Raw genomic sequence first — 23231 nt, 5'->3', positions numbered from 1 at the left:
AGCTTTATATACAGTATTCTATTTAATGCTTAAGAAAACCTTGAAACAGGTACATCTCCAGTTTTACAACTGACACTTAGGCACAGGCAGAGATTACTCACAACCTGACTATGAAGGACTTTCATTTTATTTTTTAAAAAATGTTGTGCCCTTGCAATTCCCTAACGAGTTACAGATATAAGTGTATTTTTTTATAGCACTTGAATTCAATTTCCCTCTGAAACTCTAATGAAAATACCATCCCTCTCCTCAACACTTCCTCTCCATCCTAATGGCCCTTTCCCCAGAAAGATGTGCTCTGCAAAAGCTTAAACTGCCATGTCTGCTTTTCAAAGTGCTCACTAACAATGTGATAATGAACAACGTGAATGCAGACATCTGCTTGGTTCTAAAAATGAAGTCTGGGCTGACACAGATTACTCATGCTGGTAATCCCAGCACTTTGGGAGGCCAAGGCAGGAGGACTGCTAGAAGCCAGGAGTTCAAGATCAGCCTGGTCAACATAACAAGACAAAAAAATAAAAAGTATTAGCTAGGTGTAGGGGCACACACCTGTAGTCCCAGCTACTCCTGAGGCTGAGGCGGGAGGATTCTGTGACCACAGGAGTTTGAGGTCACAGTGAGGTATGATTACACTGCTACACTCTAGCCTGCGTGATACAGCAAGACCCTGTCTCTTAAAAAATTAAATACAGGTTATGAAATATAATATTTTCATCAATCAATCATTACAGTTCAAATAGATTACATCTTAAGTTGAGGGATAAAATAACACAAAGTAAAAATGAGGCCTAAATATGGCACTTGAAAGTGGGATGAAAAAGGTCCAGTTAGCCTACCCTCTTCTCATTCTTCTGTGTGCAGTCCAGAATAAAGACAAAAGAAAGTCTGAGACAGATGAAAGCATGGAATAGAAACAAAACATAGGCTATGAAAGACATGATTTCAACTTTTTCAAAGGAGGTATTAGGCTTTATTTGCGCCCCTAATATGGGTTCACTGGGAAAACTGACCACTTAGTGTTAAGTTAGGGAATATGCTTTTGTTTTTGCTACCACATGCAGCTAGGTCATCAGCGGAATAAGTTAAAATATAACTGGTCTGATCTTCATAAGCCCTTTCAGTTGTTGACATGTACTTTTTGACAACCTAATCAACATCGATAGGAAATTCTGTCTTACTAATATCAAATATTTGGTGACACAGGTGAAGTAATGCATTAAAACATTGGTTTCCATTCTTAATACTAAAAGCAATTATCTTCTCGTTTCCTATAGAGATAAATGAAACACCTGGAAAGCTAATATTTCAGCTACAACCAATTAAAAAGAAATAACTGGCTGTGCAAATGTATATTTAGAAGTACAAACTGAGCATCAAAATATCTTTCCTTTAGGCAGTTCAAATGACTTCCATATGAATACAAAGGCTGAATGCATGCTTAACAATAATGATACAGAAATATGTCATCACAGCAGATGTAAAATATATCATCACGTCACCCAGGTTCATGCCATTTTCAAATACATCTATCGTCAGACACTGATCAACTTCATGCAATGCTAGTTTAAATTTTACCCTCACAAGAGATGCATTACAAAATGCAGGGAGACACACATCCAAATGTTTAGCCCAATTTTAGTATGTTTTAAATAAAGCTTTTTGTATATGCAATGCATGTATCTGTTCAGAAACAAAGTCAATACTATACCTGGTTATTTCTTCTTTAAGTTTACATGGATCTTCAGCATAGAATTTAATACCAAAATACAAAGTATATGGAGGTCCGGCTAAAATAAGAAATAGAAATTAAATTTCACTAAAATCATAAAATGGTCAAAGTTACAGTATAATATTATATGGCTATTTACAATTACACTCCAAAAATATCTAAAGAAACAAGAAAACAAGATAGAAACAGCAAAGTTCAGAACTGTGACAGCAGGACCTTGACACATACACACACAGATAGAAGACATGGCCAAATACACCAGAATGCTGCTGGTTCTTATATCTGGTTGGTAAGGTTATAGACAATTTTTATCATTTATGTTTTTCCCATTTTCTATAATATATATGTAATTTTTCACAGTGAAGAAAGAAAAAAAATAAATGGTTTAAAAAACCACCCACTTATCATTTCATTAAAAAAAATAGTTTTTAAACCTATCTGCAAAAAGCTGAAAACAACTGAAATGCTCAGGAGCAGGTGGACTATTTAAGCCAGCCCCAGCCACCGGACATATACCATGCAAATGCTCAAACAGACAGAAAGGTATCTGCATGTGCTGATGTGGAAAAGACCAACAAAACAATCTAAATTCCCTTTTGTGAAAAAGGGATATTTGGGTTTTTTTTTTTTTTTTTTTCCTGGAAGAGCAAAAAAAAAAAAAAATTACTAAATGGCAAACTCTGGGAAGAAGGGCTAGAAACGTTCTATCCTTAAACTAACTCATCAGAATTTTCTTATGATAACTCTTACCTTTTTTTATGGGAAAAAAGTCATCAGTGAGGCTACATAATAAAATTAGGGACAATGTTTGTTTCATTCTTAAACACTGCTGAATCTAAAAATGTGTTCTCACATATTTAAGAAAACCTTTCTCATCTAATTCATTTACCAAAGAAGAACTATGCCTACAAACTTTTTTTTTTTTTAATCAGAAACAAAGCTTGGAATTGTATGTACATGGACAAATAAAAAATAAATACATACTCATATTGTGCAAGAGGACACAAACCCCTTGGGTGCCAAACACATTATATTATGTTTTTACTAGGAAATATTTTTATTTCTGAGGGTATCAATCTAATCTGTACTGTTTCCAAAACTGCATATCTCCAAGCCATGCAGTAACTAGATCTAATACACTTTGTTTTTGAAAGGATTTGTTACCTGGTATATCAACTGGTAGTTACGGGTGTTAATTGTTTTGCAACAAAAGCTCTCCCATGCATTAAAAAGAAAAGACGTGAAGCATGCATCTCAGTAAAAGTCTTCCATACTGTCTAAACTGACATAAAGTAACCCCAGTCTTGCTATTCTTAACTGAATAAAGTCACAAATTTAGAAACTGGGGAAAAGAAATTAAACAGAACAAGAATAAAGGTATCATGTATTTATAACATATGAACTATGTTACTATTTATTAATATTACATACACATACTTATGTGTGCAACACACTGGAACCCTGTTCTTGGCAAGTGGGAGACAATCAAGATGAGGATCCTGCCTCTCCCCTCATCTATGCCTTCCTGTGTAAGACACTCCTTATGCTACAGCTTTTTGAAAAACTAAACTTTAAAAGAAAACTGCTAGAATTTCTTATTATTGGAGTTGATTCCTTATGTTTAATTTTTATGTTTGTTTAATCACTGTGTTTGTATTTCTAACAAATACACCTCTATCCCTGAACATAGATGTCAGGGAGGCACAGACTATTAAATATTTAGAAGAGCCAGGAAGTCCACCCTCAGGTTATCCGTCTGTGTCAATCAAGCACCGTGTTCCTGAGCAGATGGGCCTGTCTGTGCCCGCAGGCAGCTGGGGTTAGTACCTAGGGGGCGGGGAGGAGCACAGATGCTGTCGAGATGGTACACAAAGAGAAGAGGCCTTCTTCAGGCCCCAGAGTTGCTTCTATTCTCTGGAACATGACAGATTATACCCTATTCACCAAGCCTGCACATTTCAAATATTCAGTATGAACAGTTAAACAAAAATGTTAAAAGTACACAATTAAAAACATTTGGTTTTGGCTAATTTTCTCTAAGTTCTTCTGGCCCAAACTAGCCTTTCAGTTCCCATTCACATATAAAATGGCTGTGTTCTAAATATAAGGCATCATTACCATTTGGTTACATTTCATAAGGTACAACAAGGTTTCATAAACATTTGATTCTCAACAATAGCAACTTGGTAACATATGCAAGGCATGTGAAACTCCAAGGAGTTAACAACTTGCCTAAAATCACTGGGAAGAAAAAAAAGTTTGCTAATATCTAGAGCTCAGCGCTTTGGAGTGCACTATTCTATCTATATAGCTTCTCAGGGACACACAAAATAGTAATACCTTTAGAGTAAGATAATACTCTCATATGCATCATGGTTTCAGAGAGCAATCAAAGGCTATAGAAATGAACATTTGGACAAGGATATGTTCAGCCAGATACTTTTTGGCTTCCTATTCTAAGACTACAAAAAAGAAAGGTGCTGATAATTCAAATTACAAAATTATTGTCTTGAATCCACGTCATGCCATGGACTCAACGTTTAAGAAACTCTTATGTAAAGTAAAGTTAATATTGTTTCACTTTAGCAAAAAATACAGAAGCCAAAAACTAGGAATCCTCTATCTTTTATGTAGACTAATTTTGAGGTCTTTGATAAGGAGTTTCTCATTAACTCAAGGAGAAATAAATCAAGATTAACTACAAGCATTCTGGTAACTAGCAAATGTTCTGTTGTTTTTATAGATTCTCTTTCTGACTAATCTATCAGAGATTTGATAGCCATTTTCCTTCACTATCAAATAATTTCATGAGAAAAAATGGAAGGATTCTTCAGTCACTAACATTTCTTCAATTATAATACTAGTTATTTTACTCTTACTATGCACCAAAATTTTTTTTTTTTTTTTAGACAGAGTCTCACTCTATCGCCCAGGCTGGAGTGCAATAATGGGATCTCAGCTCACTGCAACCTCTGCCTCCTGGGTTTTAAGCCATATTCTCTGCCTCAGCTTCCTGAGTAGCTGGGATTACAGGCACTCGCTACCACATCCGGCTAAATTTTGTATTTTTAGCAGAGACTGGGTTTCACCATGTTGGCCATGCTGGTCTTGAACTCCTGACCTCAGGTGATCCACCTACTTCAGCCTCCCAAATTGCTGGGATTATAGGTGTAAGCCACAACGTCCAGCCTACATCAAATTTTTAATATTGCATTTTTAGAATGAAAAAGTGACTGCATTATAGACTGATACGTAAATAAAATATTTCATACCATGTAAATAAGTAGACACTTTAAATGTGCTTAGGAACACTTTAATAATGCACCTTAAAATAATTAATATTTTTTCATCACCTTGATAGAAATATCAACTTTTTTTCCTATAAAAGAAACCTGTGAGTTTATTTTAAAATAATCGGCTGGGTGCAGTGGCTCACGCCTGTAATCCTAGCACTTTGGAAGGCTGAGGTGGGTGGATCACCTGAGGTCAGGAATTTGAGACTAGCCTGGCCAACATGGAGAAACCCCATCTCTACTAAAAATATTAAAAAAAAAAAAAATTACCCAGGCATGGTGGTGGGCGCCTGTAATCCCAGCTACTTATAAGGCTGAGTCAGAAGAATTGCTTGAACGCAGGAGGCAGAGATTGCGGTGAGCTGAGATCACACCATTGCACTCCAGCCTGGGTGCCAGAGCAAGATACCATCTCAAAAAAAAAAAAAAAAAAAAATCATTCCTGAAATTTTTCTGGTTTTCCAATTGGTATTTTTTAAATCAGTTCAAATACACTAGAGCTGTAACTTGTAAACTCCAGTGGTTTCCACTACAGAGGTGGAAATGCAGTGAGAAACAACAATGATGCTGACGTTCATAGAAACAGGACTTTCTGATGGCTTTGCAGTCCAGGTTTCCAGTTCCTTTTGGGAACAGAGCTACATTCCTGCCCTTGGATCCATGGAGCATCGCACAACCAATACTACCGCAGGAAACAAGCTGACACACACAGAAAATACAGACTCAGAATGGGGGTAATGAATGCCAGAAGAACCCACTCCGTTTTGATTAGCAATAATTCACACAATTCAGCAAAATGCTTTAATGGGGAACAGAGTTTCAGTTTAGGGAGATTAAAACGTTTTGGAGATGGACAGTGATGACGTGTGCACAACAATGTAAATGTACCTAATGCTTCTGAATTGCACACAAAAATGGTTAAAAGAATCCATTTTATATGTTATGTATATTTTATTTCAATTGAAACAGACAATTTTTTTTAAAAAAAGAGTATTCTTTTGCACACTTAAGGAGCCTCTGTGTTTGTGCTTATAAATAAAAACTTGGGTTCTGGAAATTAAGATTAAGGAATATATACTTAATTATATTGTGTTTCCTTATAATATTCGTATTGATAAAACCAAAAAGCTAGTTCCCAAAAATGGTCTCTCTCTGAAGACCACTTTTCAGGTCACAAAAGCACCTCTTACTGGCTTAGGAAACTGAGTGGTCTGAATGGCAAAACCATGCCATAACCCAAGAAACTCAAGCTCTTTAAAAGCTTGGACATTATGACCTATCCCTGCAGTCCCCCTACCACCCATTAATGTCTATTTGCCTTTTTGGTTTTAAGGTCAATTTTTAAAGACAAGCATACAGAAAAACCACAGACAAAATCAAGGGAAGGCCTGCGTCTAGGACAAATTCAGTACCAAGATCCACTCAGAGACTGATTAAATTTAATATGAGTTTGGAGAAGGCCTAGCAATGCACACAATACACACATTCCCATATTCTGGCACTCGAGTACTAGTACTCACTTCTCCAGTACTTAAGCCCACTTCTGCATCCAACTAACCACGGACTTTGTCATTGCTTTCAAGCCACCCTTTAACAAAGCAAAAGTTAAATACCTACTGTTGATCAGTTCTTTGTGCTCAGCAAGAGTTTTTGCAGGATCCAGCCAATACTGTGTGAGGAAGAAAAGGACAATTAAAGAAATTAGTTGCTTTTCATTAGCTTTTACTTCAAGAATATTTGCAAAATGTTACTTAAACAACACTTTAAAACTTGGCAAGTTAAACACTTCCCTCACATACACACACAAACATACATAAGAGTTTTCTGCAGCAAGAACAGTAAAAGAAAAAACGGGCCAGTCATGTTGGCGCCCACCTGAAATCTGAGCAGGGGAAGAAGGACTGCTTGAGGCCAGGAGTTTAAGAACACCCTGGCTAATATGGCATGACCCCATCTTTAAAGAATAACATTAAATTAAACATAAAATACAAAGAGAAAGATGATGTTGATGTTGGAAGAGAGGCAAAGAAGAACAGCAGTACTTGCTGGGTCCCTGGTTGAATTATCATACTGATTATAATGTGACATCCAAATGCTTATGGGTGACTTCTGACTACATTTGGTGGGAAAATAATGGCCTCAAAAAAATGTTCTCCAAGTCTCTTTCCAAAGTCTCCATCATCCCAAGCACTACTCCCCTCAGAGCCATGTCTCCTCCTAATACGTCCTCACCATCTTCGCTTCCAGTCTCATCCCTACAGGTATTGTTGCTAGGCATTAGGAAGAAAGCAATCAAATCCTCATTAAGGATCCAGGAGAGCAGTTCAGCACAGTGGCTAGGGCCTAAATCCCAGGGCAGACCCACAGGGACTCTGTTCTGACTCTCCCTATGTCATTGCCATGTAACTTGGGACAAGTGACTGGACACCACTGAATCTTCTTCATAAGGTTGCTGTGCAGATTAAATAAATTAATCCAGGTAAAGTCTTTAAAATAGACCCTAGCTCAGGCTACACACGCCAAGAATGACTAGGTCACCTTTAATAACTGCCTTTGGCCAGTCTAAGATACCTGTTTATTAATTCAAATTAACAGTTAATGAATAGAATTTCAAGTGCTGACAGGAGAATTTGGGGCCCTGGGGAGAGGCCTTTCTTTAAATCTCACAATTATGAAGTAGAATTAACGAAGGAAAGAGATGAGGTAAGCTTCTAGCTTCGTCTCTCCATCTGTGGGAAGAGCAGGGCAGAAGCCAAAGAAGCACAGAGGGCACTGGAGTTCCCACAAAAGCAGAGTCAAAGGGATAAGGGCTGCCCTGGAGGGTCAGGGGAGGGCAGAGATGGAATCACTCCCCTCCTAGCCAGATGTTGGGGACCCCCAGGGCCAAGCCACTCAGTTTCCATTTCCTCATGTTCCTTAATGAAGAAGGGGCAATTCCCACCACAGTGAGGTAGGAGCTGACCCACCTTGAGCCACGTTCTTCCCAACACTCATGCGCTGGCCCAGGTCCTCACTTTCCTTCCCCTCAGTTGAGGGCAGAATGCTTGTTCTGCTATGTAACAGCAGTAGTAATTATAAATGGCAATTATAATGCTTTATGCAATCCCCTTACCCTTTATTCCTAATTATGAATAACAATTATTCATACTATGAATACTATGACTATGAATATGACTGTTGTAGTCATTTTACTGTAAAATTTTATTACTATACTAAACTCTATTCATGCATACATAAGCTTCACTATTTGCTACTCATAGCAGTTTCCATTTTTTGACTTTTTTTTAAAAAAGTAGAGTAACCAACATATCTAAGTGCAGCAACTAAAAACACAATGTTCATTATTCTGGTCTTCACCGTTTCTTATTTTCCAAAGGTCTAGAATCGCTCACTTTTAAAACAGACAATGTATTTGAAGCAGAGGATGTGTCAGTGAAATGCTCTTGGAGCCCACAGCAACTAAAAATGAGGCTTTGGTGTTAAAATTATGATTCCCAGGGAAACTGTAGTTCATTCAAGCAGAGTAAAATCAACCCAAACAGTAAGCTGTGTGTTGGACACAACGCAGACCCATCCCTTTACATATATAAAGCTGTGGGTTCTTCATGAAATGGAAACATGAGGTGAACGAACGGTTTCTTGCCATTCATTTTAAACAAAAAGGTTTTACTATCCCCAGAATTTTTCAATGAAGAGAAACCCAAGGAAAACAAACACAAATACTCATTAATACTTGCATTTGGTTTCCACTGCTACCATAACAAATTACCACAAGCTTAGAGGCTAAAATAACACCCCTTTATTATCTCAGAGTGCTGAAAGTTAGTGTCTTTCTTTGCTTCAAATTTCACAAGACTAAAATCAAGATGTCAGCCTGCTGGGGTCTTGGAGAGTTGGTTGGCTAGGGGACCGTATTCCCCAGAGCACAGTAAGGGAGGGGCTTATAAATGGGTCATTAGAGGCTCCCAGTTTCTCCAGGTGTCAAGGCACACGTAACATTGGAATTAATTTCAGGCCCTACACCACACTTACACATGAGGTGTCAATATGTGCTTGTGGCAAGAAGGGAAAAAAGGAGCCTCTGGTCTTACTACTCTCTGTCTAATCTTGTTCTGAAACTAGTAAGAGGCAGAAATCAGAGAGTTTTTAATTTCTCCTCCTATCATCATCCCAAAAGACAACCTTTGCAATTTTTTTTTTCAGATTTTTCAATTCGATTCATTTTGTTTTGTTTTGTCTTTGTTTTCCTGTCTCCAGAATGCTTTTTAGTCATTAAAGCCAGGTAAAGAAAATAGGAAGAAAAATTTTTAATTACATGTAATGGCAAAAAAAATTTAATCTCTTAAAATTTTTACATTAATGATAATCTGTACTATCTTAAAATAAATCTCTTTCCTTGAGAGTGATTAAATTTGTGAGGTGAAAAAGGTAAAATAACAATTTCAAGTAAAGTTAGAAATCACAATTCTGCAGCACAAAGCAGCAGCAGCAAGACTCAGTCAAAGGCTATTCAATCAACTCACTGCACATTTGCTATGCTAAGCGTCACCCTAGAGCCAGCCACGCACAAATCTCATTTGATCGAAATGGAAACCAGGGGTTACAGGGGTCAGACAATGATAAATGCCCAAGAAGATAAACAATAAACACAAGTCACCAGGTTTCAGAAGCCAAGATCTTGAAATATAAAACCCACTTACGTTCAACCAAGGGAAAGATGTGACCTTGGAACCAAAGCACTCACAATATGATGGCACTTGTCACCATTCATTATCAACAAGCAATCAAACACAACACATGGAAGATCACAGTGAAACACATCAGCCTGTTACTCTATAGCTTAAGAGAAAAAAAGGACACAAAAATTTGCCAATGAACACAATGTCCCTGTTTTAAGGAATACATCCAGAATATGGGTCATGGAGTGCCAATATTCTGAAGGCAGACTCTAAAACTAGGATATCATTCTTTCATTCATTCATCACTTATGGATATCCACTATACATGTTCTTTACATGACATGTCAGACACTATCCTGAATAGTATGAGAACACAAAGTTGAATGAGACCCGTGACTAACCTTGCACTCACAGCCTAGCAGGAGACACACAGCCATGTAATTATAATACAATGTGGTGAGACAATAATTAATTGTATAAGATTAATACATATGACATAATAAAATCATGTACAAGGAAAATTAACTGCAGGGTGAGTATACAATGGCTTTATTGGAAAAAAATCATTAAATAGCATTGTCAAAAAAAAAACTTTCTCAAAATACATAAATGAGGGATAACAGAGCCTTAACTCTGTATAAAGTACATGTCTATCAGCTCAACTACTCTTAAAGCAAGTGGGTAAATTTCTAAGTAATAACACAGAATGTAGCACTCCAAGTCCTTTACAATTGAACACTCTATTGAAGTCAGTGTTGCCTAATAGCTAACAAATACACAGCTAAGCAATCAATATTCATGGAAAACTTCCAGAAAGAGAAGTAGTCCATTCAGTCTTTCCACCTGCCCCAAGTGAGGGGCAAGAGGAGCAGAGAACTGAGAACTATGCAGTGTGGTGCCCTAAGAGACTGTTCTTCTGAAGTCTCCTAGAGTTCTAATAGAATAAACCCTAAATTTTTTTAAATAAAGGAAGGACAGCATGCAACAATAAAAGCCATGTTGCATCTTATTTCACACCGGGTCCAATGTTGATTCAGAGAATGGCTTCTCTGAATTGTACCCTGGTGTGCTGCCTCTTGCCTAGCCAGATGGTCACGAGAAGAAATAGCCCTATCTCTCATTCTCTCTCAACATTTAAGCTGTCCATTCTCTGGGATAATCACTCAATCACTTTCCCCTTCCCCACTCCCCTCTCTCTCCTATTTCAAACGTATATTATGCAGTTTGTATATGCTGACAAGCTGGATGAGATCCCACTTTGCAGAAAGGTAACAATGAACCCAAACAGACCCTGCTCTCTCATCCTGATTTTGTACAGTCAGTTCCTAACATATTATACCCTAAACACTCAATCACTAAGGAGTCATAGTGACAGTCCTCTCGGACTCTGCCCCTTTGCCAGAGTGGAAGAGGTAAAGCAGCTATAGAACCTTACCACTTCAGGCCTGTCAATCTTAATCACAGCACTGATGTAACCCGGAGAGCAATGACAGATCCTTCTTACTCTCTGACAGTCCTGGCTAAATGCCCTTGGCTGCTTTCACCCACCTTGGCTGATAATGTCTCAATTTCATCAATTTCCTAGGTAGCAGCATCAGAATTAGGTTTCGAAACTCTAATACTGTTCAGCCAATCACTATCCTAACCTTCAAAAGATATATATTAAATTGAGGGTCCAACCTTTCATTTGTCAACTGTTCTTTTGGAGTCTCCTAGAGCTATAATAGTTGAACAAACCCTAAAAAATTTTTAAAAGAAAGGGCAGCATGAAATAATAAGAGTTTGCTGCATCTTATTTCACCCGGGGTCCAATGTTGACTCTCCGTTGGAGAATTTAAGAATGTTACATTGACAGTTAATAAAGTTTCCTGTAGGCCAAATAAAAGGACTTAAAAGCACACACAGTTTTCATTAATATAGCAAAACAGCCTCTTGATCTAAGAAAGTAAAACAGGATTGGCCATGTATCAGGGACAACACAGCCACAAAGATCCCAAAAGTGATACAACAGGTCATTCTTGGGGAGTTCTAGGACTCAACATAATTCACATACATGTTTCAAGGAATCCAGGACTTGGGTTATAGCTATTTGTGCTTTTCCCACAGACCCTGTAAACAGATCTAAGGCCCTCGAAGCAACATCAAGAAGATGTGATTTTAATTTGATCCTTCATGAGTCACATAAGCCTTAGGACCTCAAGTAAAACCACCATAATAGAGCTATCTTGCAGTGGCGACAAAAACAAGGACCTGTCATTGGAGTGATCTACAGGGAGGGAGAGGTAATTACAACTGGCCCCATTTTTCAGCAAAAGCGAATTTCAAGGAATCTCTGTTGGACCATGTGGCTTCTCATAGTGTCACTGGCCCCGGGAATACTCCTCATTTCTCATCCATGGACCTGACACCACTCTAAGGTTACAGAAATGCAATAATAACAGCTAACATTTATTAAACTTTTACAATATGACAGGCACTGTTGTGGACTTTACATGATTTACTCTTTTAATCCTCTTAATAATTCTATGAATAACTACTTTAATTGCCATTCCATAAATGAGGAAAATGAAACACTAAGTAAACAACTTGCCCAAAAGTACAGAACAGCAGCTCCAAGGAACTGAAGCCATTCCATCTTACATTCGGGCCCAGATACTTTCTAGAATATTGTCTGAGAAGTAATGCACAACTTAAATTTCAAGATTCTTACTCTCAACTAATACTCTTCTCCCAGTTCACTCTAATATTCGGACTCCACCAAGACACCCAATTCACTGACCCTACTACCTTTTCATTGTCCCTTGCTGATGCCCCCAACCCATGTCATTTCCCTCACTATTCATTATAATCACTCGCTTGCAAGTGTCCTCAATTCCTTTATACATCCTGCTTCCATAATATCTACTGGGGAAAAAAACCCATCCATGGGTAACTCCAATTCCCTGTATTATCCATGCTAGCACCCAAGGAACTGAACATAACTGGAGGCTCAGTTTGCACAGTCATAGGTGGGCTTGCTTTACATTCATTAGCAATAACCCAAGGGAACCCTTAGTATCATGCAGAATCCCTATTACATTTTATTCCATCATTCTCCTTGTCCTTAAACATCTCCTTTCCCTTCCTCACTCTCAGCTGAAGATCTTCATTATTTCACTGAAAATGGAAACAATCAGAAGAGAAATGCGTATGCATCCTGGCCCCATCAACCAACCTGCCTGCATCTGAGCTTGTGTTCTGCCTTCTCTCCTTTTGCTGTGGAGGAACTGTCCATGTTCCACCTAGGCTCATCCCTTTCTCATCTATTCAGGAACATGGTTCCAGCAACTTTCTGTTCTCTTTCCTGTACCATGAAGGTTTCCCTTTTGACAGAATCATTCTTGGAAGAATGATGTCTTTATTTCTCCCATCTTCAAAACAAAATCAAAAAACTTTGACTCCCATACCTGTCCATTTCACTTCTGTGCTTTGAAATAATTCTCTGGATGAGAAAAAAAAAAAGTTGTTCTACACTCTCTCATCTCCTCGTGGTCCCATTTTAGTATTTACTGCAATGACCTCCACGTTTTCCATCTAATGATAGACACAGTTTTCATCCATGTTCTTGAAATTGGTCACATGCTTCTACGACACCCCTCACTCTTGCTTCTCCCCCCATCTTACTGGCCACGTCTTCAAAATCTGTTTCTGGTTGCTAATAATTCCCTGACCAGGAAAGACTGGACTGCTTGAGCTCATACCTCACATCAAGGCTCATGGCCTTAAATACCATCTATACACTGACAACTTCCACATTAATAGCCAGACCAGAATTCCCTGCTAAATCCAACTGCCTACTTGGCATCTCCACTTAGATGCCTATTAGAATCTCAAACTTCAGACGTCCAAAAGAAAACTGATTGTTCTACCCCCTTGAAAAAAAAATTATTCTCCTGCAGTCTTCACCATCTCAGTAAATAGCACAGCACTTTTCCATTGGTTCCAATCGAAACCTCTTTCTCTTCTATCTCTTCTATCCACCTGCAAATCTTGTTGGCTCTATGTTCAAAATATAAACATAACAGGTCAAATTCTCACTACTCTCAGGTCCAAGCAGCCATCATCTTTCACCTGGATTTCTTCAACAACTCTTTTAATAGTATCCTTATGTCTGCCCTTGCAGTTAGAGAAAATCATTTAAACATGGGTCAAATCAGCTAACTCTTCAATATCCTCCAGTGATTTCCTTTCTCACTCAAAGTAAAACCCAAAATCCTTCTAATAACCTTTAAGGCCTTCCATGATCTGGCCCCACTCCCTCCACTTTCCACTATGTGTTTTTGGGATGAAGTAGAAAGAAGGACCTTAAGGAGAATATTGGCAGAAGCCTGAGGGCTTGCAGGGAGGCTGTCTCTAAGAGCCTCAATTAAAACAGAGAAAGCTATTGGAAACAGAAAAAAAAAAAAAATGTGGAATAAAAAAATGTACCGAATGAACTGCATGATTCAGATAAGCAAGTTTTCAGATAAACTGTTGAAAGTGCTGATTGGCTTCATTTTGCTGCCTACGAATGAAATGTAAGAAGAGAGAAATAAGTATTATCTCTCTATTAGATAACTATTAAAATATAAAGGAGCCAGGACTTTTTACTGAGTTTAAAAGTAAAACTTTCTCATTCCTAGTCCTATCAGAAGGCAAACAATGCTGCAATTAAGAAATGGCTTCTGGGCTAAGAATGAATACAGCATGCTGTCAGGTAAACATGCTATAACTGTAAAATCCTTTATTAGATGTAATATAATTTTTAAGATTTAACACCATGCCTCATGGACCCTTTCAAAACAAGATTCTCTAATAATCTTAAGATTAATTGTGTCCCAACAGCCTTACAGGGAATCTAAGGTACAGAAGAGCTTATTCCAGAGCAATCTGTGGGGGCTGCCTTTGTCTAATAAAGTTAATTAAAGGTTGATTCGTAAGAAATCCACAAAAACTTTCAGAAGAATTATACCAGCTTGGACTGAAAGGGACAGGGATACTACAAACTGAAAAGAGGCCTTTGAACTCCCAATCTTCCTTAGGCAAAACCCAGGCTGAGAACACTACACCACTGTAAATACACACTACTTTTTATTTAAAAAGCAAGCAAGCCCAGACAACAGAAACAAGAGCCTAGAAGACAGGGCCAATCGTCATAGTGAATAACTTCTAGGCAATAGGACCAAGTCCTAATTAGAGAAACGACCACATGTGTCTGGCTAGATTTCAAAACTAGTATTATGGACTAGTAATTGTTGTGTGCCTCCTGTTTTGCCCCTTTCTAACTGGAGGCATTTATATTGGTTATCCTATGCATGTTCCCCAGGGGCAGGTAGGCAGGAAACATATATCTTATCACCTTAATTCACAATATCTTCAGATCAAAAGGGACTGTACTCAAGGAGTTAAACTTGAGGGAAAATGCTCAAAGAGTCTGATCTGAGGAGATGGTATATCTTGATTGATTGATTGACTGATTGATTGAGATAGAGTCTCGCTCTGTCGCCCAGGCTGGAGTGCAGTGATGCGATCTCGGCTCACTGCAAGCTGGAGATGGTATACCTTAAGCTCAAGTCCCATGTCATAATAAATAAGAATATTGGGAGGCCTTGGGAGGGATGAGTGCATTTTATATGTAAAAAGAATATAAATAATTTTTGGCCAGAGGAATCTCATGTATTAAAACATGTCTTTAAATTAGTCAACACTATTCCTATCAAAAGGTATAATGTAGTATTTCTCCCCTTTAAATGTTACCTGGCCAAGAGTAAAAACAGTGTATGGTGTAGTGATGGAAGAGAAGGCTAGAGAAGGATCTACAGATCACAGATAGCACCCAGATCATAAAGAGTCTCATATGCATAACAGAATTTGAATTTAAGCAGAATACTATGGATAGTCACTGAAATCTTATAAGGAGGGGAGCAACTTGAAAATATTTGCATTTTAATCTGATCACCTTGACAGCAAGTAAAAGGAGAGTGGGTTAAAGTAAAGCAAACCTGGAATCCAGGAGCCTAATCAGCCTACTCAGGTAATTCAGTAAAAACTTTGAGAGGTGCAAATTTGAGGGAATTTGAGTGGCAGGGGGCCGGGGGGAGTGTTGCCTGGACTTTACTTCGAACCAATAGAATGTCACAGAAGTAACATTGTGTGGTGGCAGAAGTAACTGCCTGCCTTCTGAGACTTGGTCATGCACAGCGACCATGCTCCTTCTGGTATCCTTCCCTCCCTTTGCCCTCTGGATGTTCGCCCTTGCGAGGAAGCCAAGCAACACAGAGAGTCCACAAGTAGGAACTCCATTCCCAGTTGAAGCCCCGGCCAATGCCAACATCACCCAGCTCACACAAGACTGAGACTTCAGATGACTCCAGCCTCCAGCCTTCATGCTGCTCCAGCAGACACTAAGTAGAATAGACATGAGCAGGCTCTGCCAAGCCCTGCCAAAGTCGCAGATCCACGAGCAAAATGTGTGTTGGCATAATTTAAAGCCCCTACATTTTGAGATGGCTAGTTACACAACAATGAATAACAGGAACACTTCCCAATTTATCCAGACCTCTTTTATCTTCATTCTTGTATTCAGCAAACTTGCTGTTCCTCCTGTATTTATACCATCTGTGAACGTGATGTGCATGCCCTTTATGTCTTCATCCCAGGTACTGGCATAGATGTTCTAGAACATAGCTAGAAACCTCCCTCCATCCACATCATTCAAGAAACCAGAGGTGACTCTGAAAAGTCATCCTAACTTTCAATTTAGCAATCATTTTTCCATTTAGTCCACAAAGACATCATATAAACTTTTCTGTATATCTTTGACTTCCAAACATACTAATTTTATTCCTAATAAAGTGGTCTGATGAAAGTTGCTTTTTTTGTTACTGAAAATACACTGGATTCCAGGGACCTACTATTATATGTCTTCAGAGCCCACCAATCATTTTATAAACATGCCTTCCTGCCAAGATATGCCTATCTCTAGTGGAGCTGCCCTACAATTGCATCTAATAGGCTGTTTCAAATCTCTTAGGACCAGGGCACATAATAACCAACGTGTTCAGATTTCTTCCTAAAATGAAAATAAACATGGTTTTAGGGATCACAGATTCCTTGAGAAAGTGCTGAATCCCGTGAGTGGACTCTAAGATAATCAATGTGGGCTGCTTAAGAAACCTTAGATCTCTGGAAAGTTTCAACTACATTTTGGGTAAGTGAAGTTGCAACACATTTTTAAAATGTGGATAAGTCACTGTATACAGACTATGAGACCATTTCATCTTGAAATAAAATCCTAAGTTTGCCATGTCTTAAAACTGTAGTAATCTAAATTATACAGGTGGTTAAGTTAGGGTTCATTTAAACTCTGTCCTAGAAGCTGAACATAAACACAGTTTTAGCTAACCAAGTAATCTGGCACAAAGGAGCTGAGTCAGCCCAGGGAGCTGTGAAGTAAGTAGGGTTCAGGTGCCCTGCTCAGCACCACCCACACAGTTGCACCAACTCCAGCATGCACCGTTCACATGGTTAGCACAGCTGCACACTGCACCCTTGCCCCTTCTCATCTTCAATTAGTGTCTCCTCTCCCTAAATGACCTTATTTGGTCTCATGACTTTAAAAACCAGAGACTCCTAGATGTGACTCCAGCCTATTCCTCTACTCCCCTAATATCTCTAGGATGTCTAATGGACATTTTAAATCCAACATATGCAAATCAGAACTGACTTCACAGACTGAAAAACCAGCTCCCTATCACTCCCTATCACTCCTCATCTTGACATTTCCAATAGAAATGTACACAGAGCCTACAATAGCCTGCTGGGCCCTATGTTATGGGGGCCCTGCCCACCTTCCCACTTCATCACCCTCTTCCTTAGAACTCTAGCATCACTGGACTCCTCTCAGTTCCAGAACACTTTGCATCTGTCTCCGCCTTAGGGCTCCCATGCCAACTGTTCCTCCTGCCTGCCATGCTCCTCCCCTTATCATTCCAGCCTCAGTGTAAATATCAAAGAGGTCTCTTCTAACCACCAGTGGTGGTTATGATATATATTGGTTTTCATCTATGCTCCTGGTTCGTAACTCTCATAGCCCTTGTTAGTCTTTTGTTGAAGTGTTGGGAATGTTAGGCCTCAAGACACGAAGTCTCTCTCCTGCCCTTTTTTCACCTGCCCCAAGCAGGACTCTAATCTTCCCCCACCTTTCTGACTGTGGGTCTTAAGACCTTCCCCTGTGTTCATGCAGATCATGGGGGAGTGGGGAACCCTCCCCAGAGAAGGTCTAGTCCTATACACCTGGAAAAGGAATGCTGACATCATGACACTTCCATAAAAACTCAAGAGGACTTGGAGTCCAGGGAGCTTCTAGGTAGCTGAACACATGCAGGTTCCCAGAGGGTGGCATGCCCAGGCTGGGCATGGAAGCTCCATGCCCCTTCCCCCATCCCTCACCCTATACATTTCTTCATCTATATATTCTGCAGTATCCTTTATAATAAACTGGTAAATGTAAGTGTTTCCCTGAGTTTTGTAAGCCGCTCTAGCAAATTAATCAAACCCAAAGAGAAGGTCGTAGGAACTACAACTTGAAACCAGTCGGTTAAAAGTTCCAGAGGCCTCAGCCAGGAGCAGTGGCTCACGCCTGCAATTCCAGCATTCTGGGAGGCTAAGGTAGGAGGACTGCTCAAGCCCAGAAGTTTAAGACCAGCCTGGGCAACATAGTGAGATGCTACTATAGTCTCCAAAAAAAAAAAAAGTAGCAGTAGTAGTTTCAGAGGCCTGGACTCATACTGGTGTCCAGGGGTGCAGAGAACAGTCTTGGGGACTGAGCCCCAACCTGTGGGATCTGATGCCATCTCCAGGTAGATAGTGTCCAAACTGAATTGGAGGACACCCAGCTGCTATCCACTGCTTGGTGTGTGGGGAGAAAATATCCACACATTTGGTCCCAGAAGTTTCTTCTACACTGATGACTGTGGTGATGCTAGAGCAGAGGAAAAACATGGTTGGAGAGCTTTTCTCTACATACCACCCAATGGAAGGAGCCTCCACAAAACTCTAGCATATCATCTTATTTTCAAAGCATATAGTACTTGACATTTGAGCATCTTTTTACAGTCTGTCTCACCCCTGGAAATAAAATCCTTGAGACCAGGGAACTTGGCTCTTACTCACCACTGTGCCACACTTCCCGAGACACAGTGACTGCCTCGTAAGTACCTGCTATGTGACTAAATGGAGATGAGCAACAGCAAATGCTCATATTTCCTCACAGTCCCAGGTCAGGGTGTGCTGATGCGAGTAAGGATATAACTCTAAAAAATGTTAAACAAGACATTTCCTCAATATCCTCTATAAAATATCCTGTGACCCCCAAAACTGATGGGTAACGTGAAAGAATAAGCTCCTATAGATCATCAGCTTTTAAAGGCTAACTTCTGTTAATTCATAAGGCAGCTCTCAAAACTCATAGTCCAGAAGGGACTCTCCCACCACTCTCCCACCAACCAAAAAAGCACCTGCACAACTTCTTAACAATTCCAAGAACATCTCTCTTATTGGAACAGGTCCTAAAATGATAGACAAACTAGTCACTTAGCTTTCAGTACATAATGCAATAAATTTGCAATTTTATAAAATATAAGTAGAATAGAAAATATTCCATAAAATACATTTTATTAGTAGGCTACTGATATAGCCCAATTAAATTGTTATTATATTCAAGGAGAAAACTCTCTTAAGATGCAGAATAAGGTTAAATCAAGGTTAATTTATCAGAGCTTTGTGTTGAAACTCTAAATTTAAAAACAAACTAGTTTTCTATGATAATCAAGAAAATGTCTAAAATCATTAACTCTAAAATCACTGTTTTCCCATTAGTCAATCAACTGTCTGAAATTCCTTCCTTTATGGCTCATTCTGATTTAACCATGGAGAAGGACACTCTAATTTAATAAATGTTCATAGTAAAGAAATCAATAGTCCTTTCACTTATGTATATAACTAAGAAGGTATGGGTCACAGAAATTTCTCAGGTACTGCATTTATTGATAAGAACACCTAGCATACCTACATACCTGATTTTATATACAAAAATATAAATGTATATGGATATATGGATATATACAAATATATACATGTATGTATATGTTGACAATTCCACCATTCCTGACAGTTTTGTTATTAAGTACTTTGTATCTTTATTGTTTTCAATTGCTGTCGTTGTCGTTGTTTGATGGAAGCTTTTTTTTTAACATTTAAGTTCAGGGATACATGTGCAGGTTTCATATACAGGTAAACTCGTGTCACGGGGGTCTGGTGTACAGATTAATTTTGTGACCCAGGTACGAAGCCTGGTACCCCTTAGTTATTTTTCCTGATCCTCTCCTTCCTTCCACCTCCCACCCTCCTCCTTTTAATTTACTTTTGGTAAAGAAGGCACTGGGTGCCATTAACAAAGAAAAACTTTCTCTGCAAGATAGAATTCAGCCCTTCACCTCCCTAAACCTAGAAACCACAAGATAAAATATTATACATGACCCACGGAAGACACATTCATGCCTACTGCAATCAACCATTTGAGGGAAAGGAGGAAAAAAGAACTAAAGTTCAAAATGTGTCATGGAGCTGATCCTACACAAACCTGGGTCCTTCAAGTGATGTTTTTGAGTCCATGTCAAAATCAACAAACTGAAGACCAATCAATCAAAGCATGCTCTGCTTTTCCCGATGCTGCAGTGAGGAAAGCATGCAGTGCACCAAGCGACTTTGGGGGTGCCATTTGGGAGGCTCCCCTCTCAGCACTTCCCGGGGTTATTTCAGGCATGTGAGCTTCTGAATTCTCGTGGTGTATCACATGACTATGCTCAGAAGAGGGCACACCTATTCTAAACAGAAAATGCTCCAGAAAAACATCATCTCTTCCTATCCTATTAAACAGTTTAACCATGAAGAAATATAAAAATCTACTTTTAGAAGTGCTATTTATTATAAACAATTTTTTTAAATCATGGGATCCACCAACATACAGTTACACGTGACACTGTCTGAACTCAAATTCTCATATACCTTCTTTTATTACATACTACATTATTATACCTCTAACCAGACAAGAATATTCTAAACAGCACCTGGTAGCTGCCAGCACATTAAAAATATCCTGTACCTGTCGTTTCTTATAATCCCAATAAGAATTTTCAATCTAACTTCCTAATATCTCAGTAAAGCTTTTTCTTTTTCTTTTTTTTAATATAAGTTAAATCGGGTTAAAATGAACAGCAGGAGAGGCCTTTCATAAGAGAAGGAGGGAGCAGGCAGATGTGGGAAGGAGAGGTGGAGGAATGCTCTTGTCAAAGCTCTCGCCTACCACTGACCTGCCCACACTGTCCAGGCGAGAGTTCTTTCATTCAATAACATTACAGATCACTTGTTTTTCAGTGACAGAGGTGAGAATAAAGGGGTGAATAGGATGCTTCCCTTCAAAAAGTATCTGATCAAATGTTATTATTCAACAGGCACAAACAATGTTGTATTTGTAATATGTGATACAAGAAGGCCCAAAATATTTCTGGGGGGTCGGGGAAAGCTTCAGGAAGGAAGAAACATCAGAAACACCACACTCTGGGGATGGTAATGATAAACAGGATTTAACCAAGAAAAAATGAAGTAAGGGAAGAGAACAAGAAGGGTGTTCAGGCAGGGGAGGCAGCACATACAATCCTCAGAGACACTATGGTACAGCTAAGGAGTTGCAGGTAGTTCAGTGGAGCTGTGGTGTACCTGAAGTGCGCATTTGGATGGGGAACTGAAAAGTCATTTTGCAAGAAAAGGAGCTCAAGATAACCAAGGGCCGTGTATCTTAAAGGACTTTGTAAACCGTGTTTAGGAATTTTGATTTTCCCTTAGGGAGCCATTAAAGAATTTTAAGCCACAGAAGGAGACATCATCAAAGTCGCCTTTCTGAAAGAAAACTGCAATTGCAGTGGGGAAAACACTGGAGGGAGTAAGACCAAAGACAGGACAGCCAGTCAAAAAAGCTTTTCTAGAAACCCAAGCTCATCTGGCACCAAAACCAAAATTCAGAGATGGAGACTGATTCTAGAGAGGTGAATGGGTGACCACAAGACCTGTTTACACTAGTTGTCCCAGCTTAGTTATTAACAATGTCCCTTTTTACTCTCAGAAGTATCCTGGATTAGTGAGTGAACTGTATGGTCACTCTAGGCATTAAGGAGTGAAACTGCCAGGACTTGGTGACTGGCTATGAGGAGAGGCGAGATGATGTAGTTGGGAATGACACCCAAGATTCTAGCTTGAACAATTGGGTAGATGGTGTTGGCATTCACTAAGCTATTGTAACAAAGGTGCAGGCACCTCAGGGATGCTACGTGAGGACTTTCCAAAGGATACATGGGTAAACATAGTTTTAAGAACTCAATTTCCAGATTCTCAACTTCCACATACACTCTATTCCAAAACTGATCTACCGAAGAATAGACCCAAGATTACGACATTATGCTAATTCTCCTTTCCTACTGCACTCTCCTTTCAAAATTCTCCATTCCCAGTTTACTGAAAGGCACCTTTCAGCCCTGTCAAGCTCCTATAGTGCATTGCCCAAGGGTATAAATAATCACAGGAGAAGAATAGAAAGACTAAAATACTGATATTAACAAAGTTGTCTTTAATAAAGACACCATAAATCAGAAAAACTAGTTTTATGTCTTTTTCCATTTTATACATATTTCTGGCAAGGACTAGGCAAAGTGTTAGAAGCATGATATTTTGGCCTATACTTGGGTGGTTCTAAAATCAGATATATTGTACAGTAGGGCAGCACCAGGAGTAATTTTTGTTTAATGATCTTGCAACTTCCATACTCTAGTTATTGTCAGTTCCTTAAGAATAAGACAAATCAAAGTCTTGGTAAGTGAAAGCAGACTTATCTAGGTAACAAAATGCTTTGCCTTATCTGTCTTAGGAATAGAATTCCAAAATGAAATACTTTTCACAGAACTCAAGTTAACATTTTTATTTAAATTGACAAAATGGCAGAAAGCAAGTTGGTTTGGCTAAGTGGTTTAAGAATGACTGGCTTTGTCCAAGAGTTTTATGTTGGAGACTTTTCATAAGCCAAATGAACTAAACCTGCAATTCCAAGATTATGATGAAAATATAAAGTATGTGATTAGATAAAAGCACTTTAATACAAGTCTTACCTTGGCAAACATATGTTAAAATTAATGATTTTTAAATTTTTCTAAATCCCTTCTATTTAATATTTATTTAATATTGGATTAAATCAGGTGGCTCTAAAAAAGAAAATATTATAATTAATAATATTTTGCCAAGAGTTGGTAAAGCATTTTTTAATACATTTCCTAGAAATTGTGGAGTTGAATTACTATAATGATCAATTAACAAATTTTAAGTCAGGTGGTCTTGAATTCATTGTTTTCAACTAAACTGAAGAAAAACCCAATTGAATGGTCTGAAAAAACACTGCTCTCA

The 23231-nt window shown here is 38.8% G+C and overlaps 1 protein-coding gene across 3 annotated transcripts in view; it reads right to left on the bottom strand.

The window, feature by feature from the left end:
- EPB41L4A (erythrocyte membrane protein band 4.1 like 4A) overlaps window positions 1-23231 on the bottom strand; it is a 260699-nt gene that overhangs the window by 114243 nt on the left and 123225 nt on the right. For all 3 annotated transcript variants that reach the window (XR_004429699.1, XM_033178937.1, XM_033178938.1), the window contains exons 3-4: window positions 6643-6694; window positions 1712-1790 (exon numbers count right to left, since the gene is read on the bottom strand). Coding sequence is in view for 2 of the 3 variants with exons in the window: in XM_033178937.1 (XP_033034828.1) it covers window positions 1712-1790; window positions 6643-6694 (131 nt within the window). In the remaining variant the exon portion in view is untranslated. The remainder of the gene's footprint in view (window positions 1-1711; window positions 1791-6642; window positions 6695-23231) is intronic.

Source organism: Trachypithecus francoisi, unplaced genomic scaffold (genome assembly GCF_009764315.1).
Source record: "Trachypithecus francoisi isolate TF-2019V2 unplaced genomic scaffold, Tfra_2.0 Lachesis_group2, whole genome shotgun sequence".
NCBI lineage: Eukaryota > Metazoa > Chordata > Mammalia > Primates > Cercopithecidae > Trachypithecus > Trachypithecus francoisi.
Note: the sequence above shows the minus strand (reverse complement) of the source record. Positions and strands in the feature narration are given on the sequence as shown.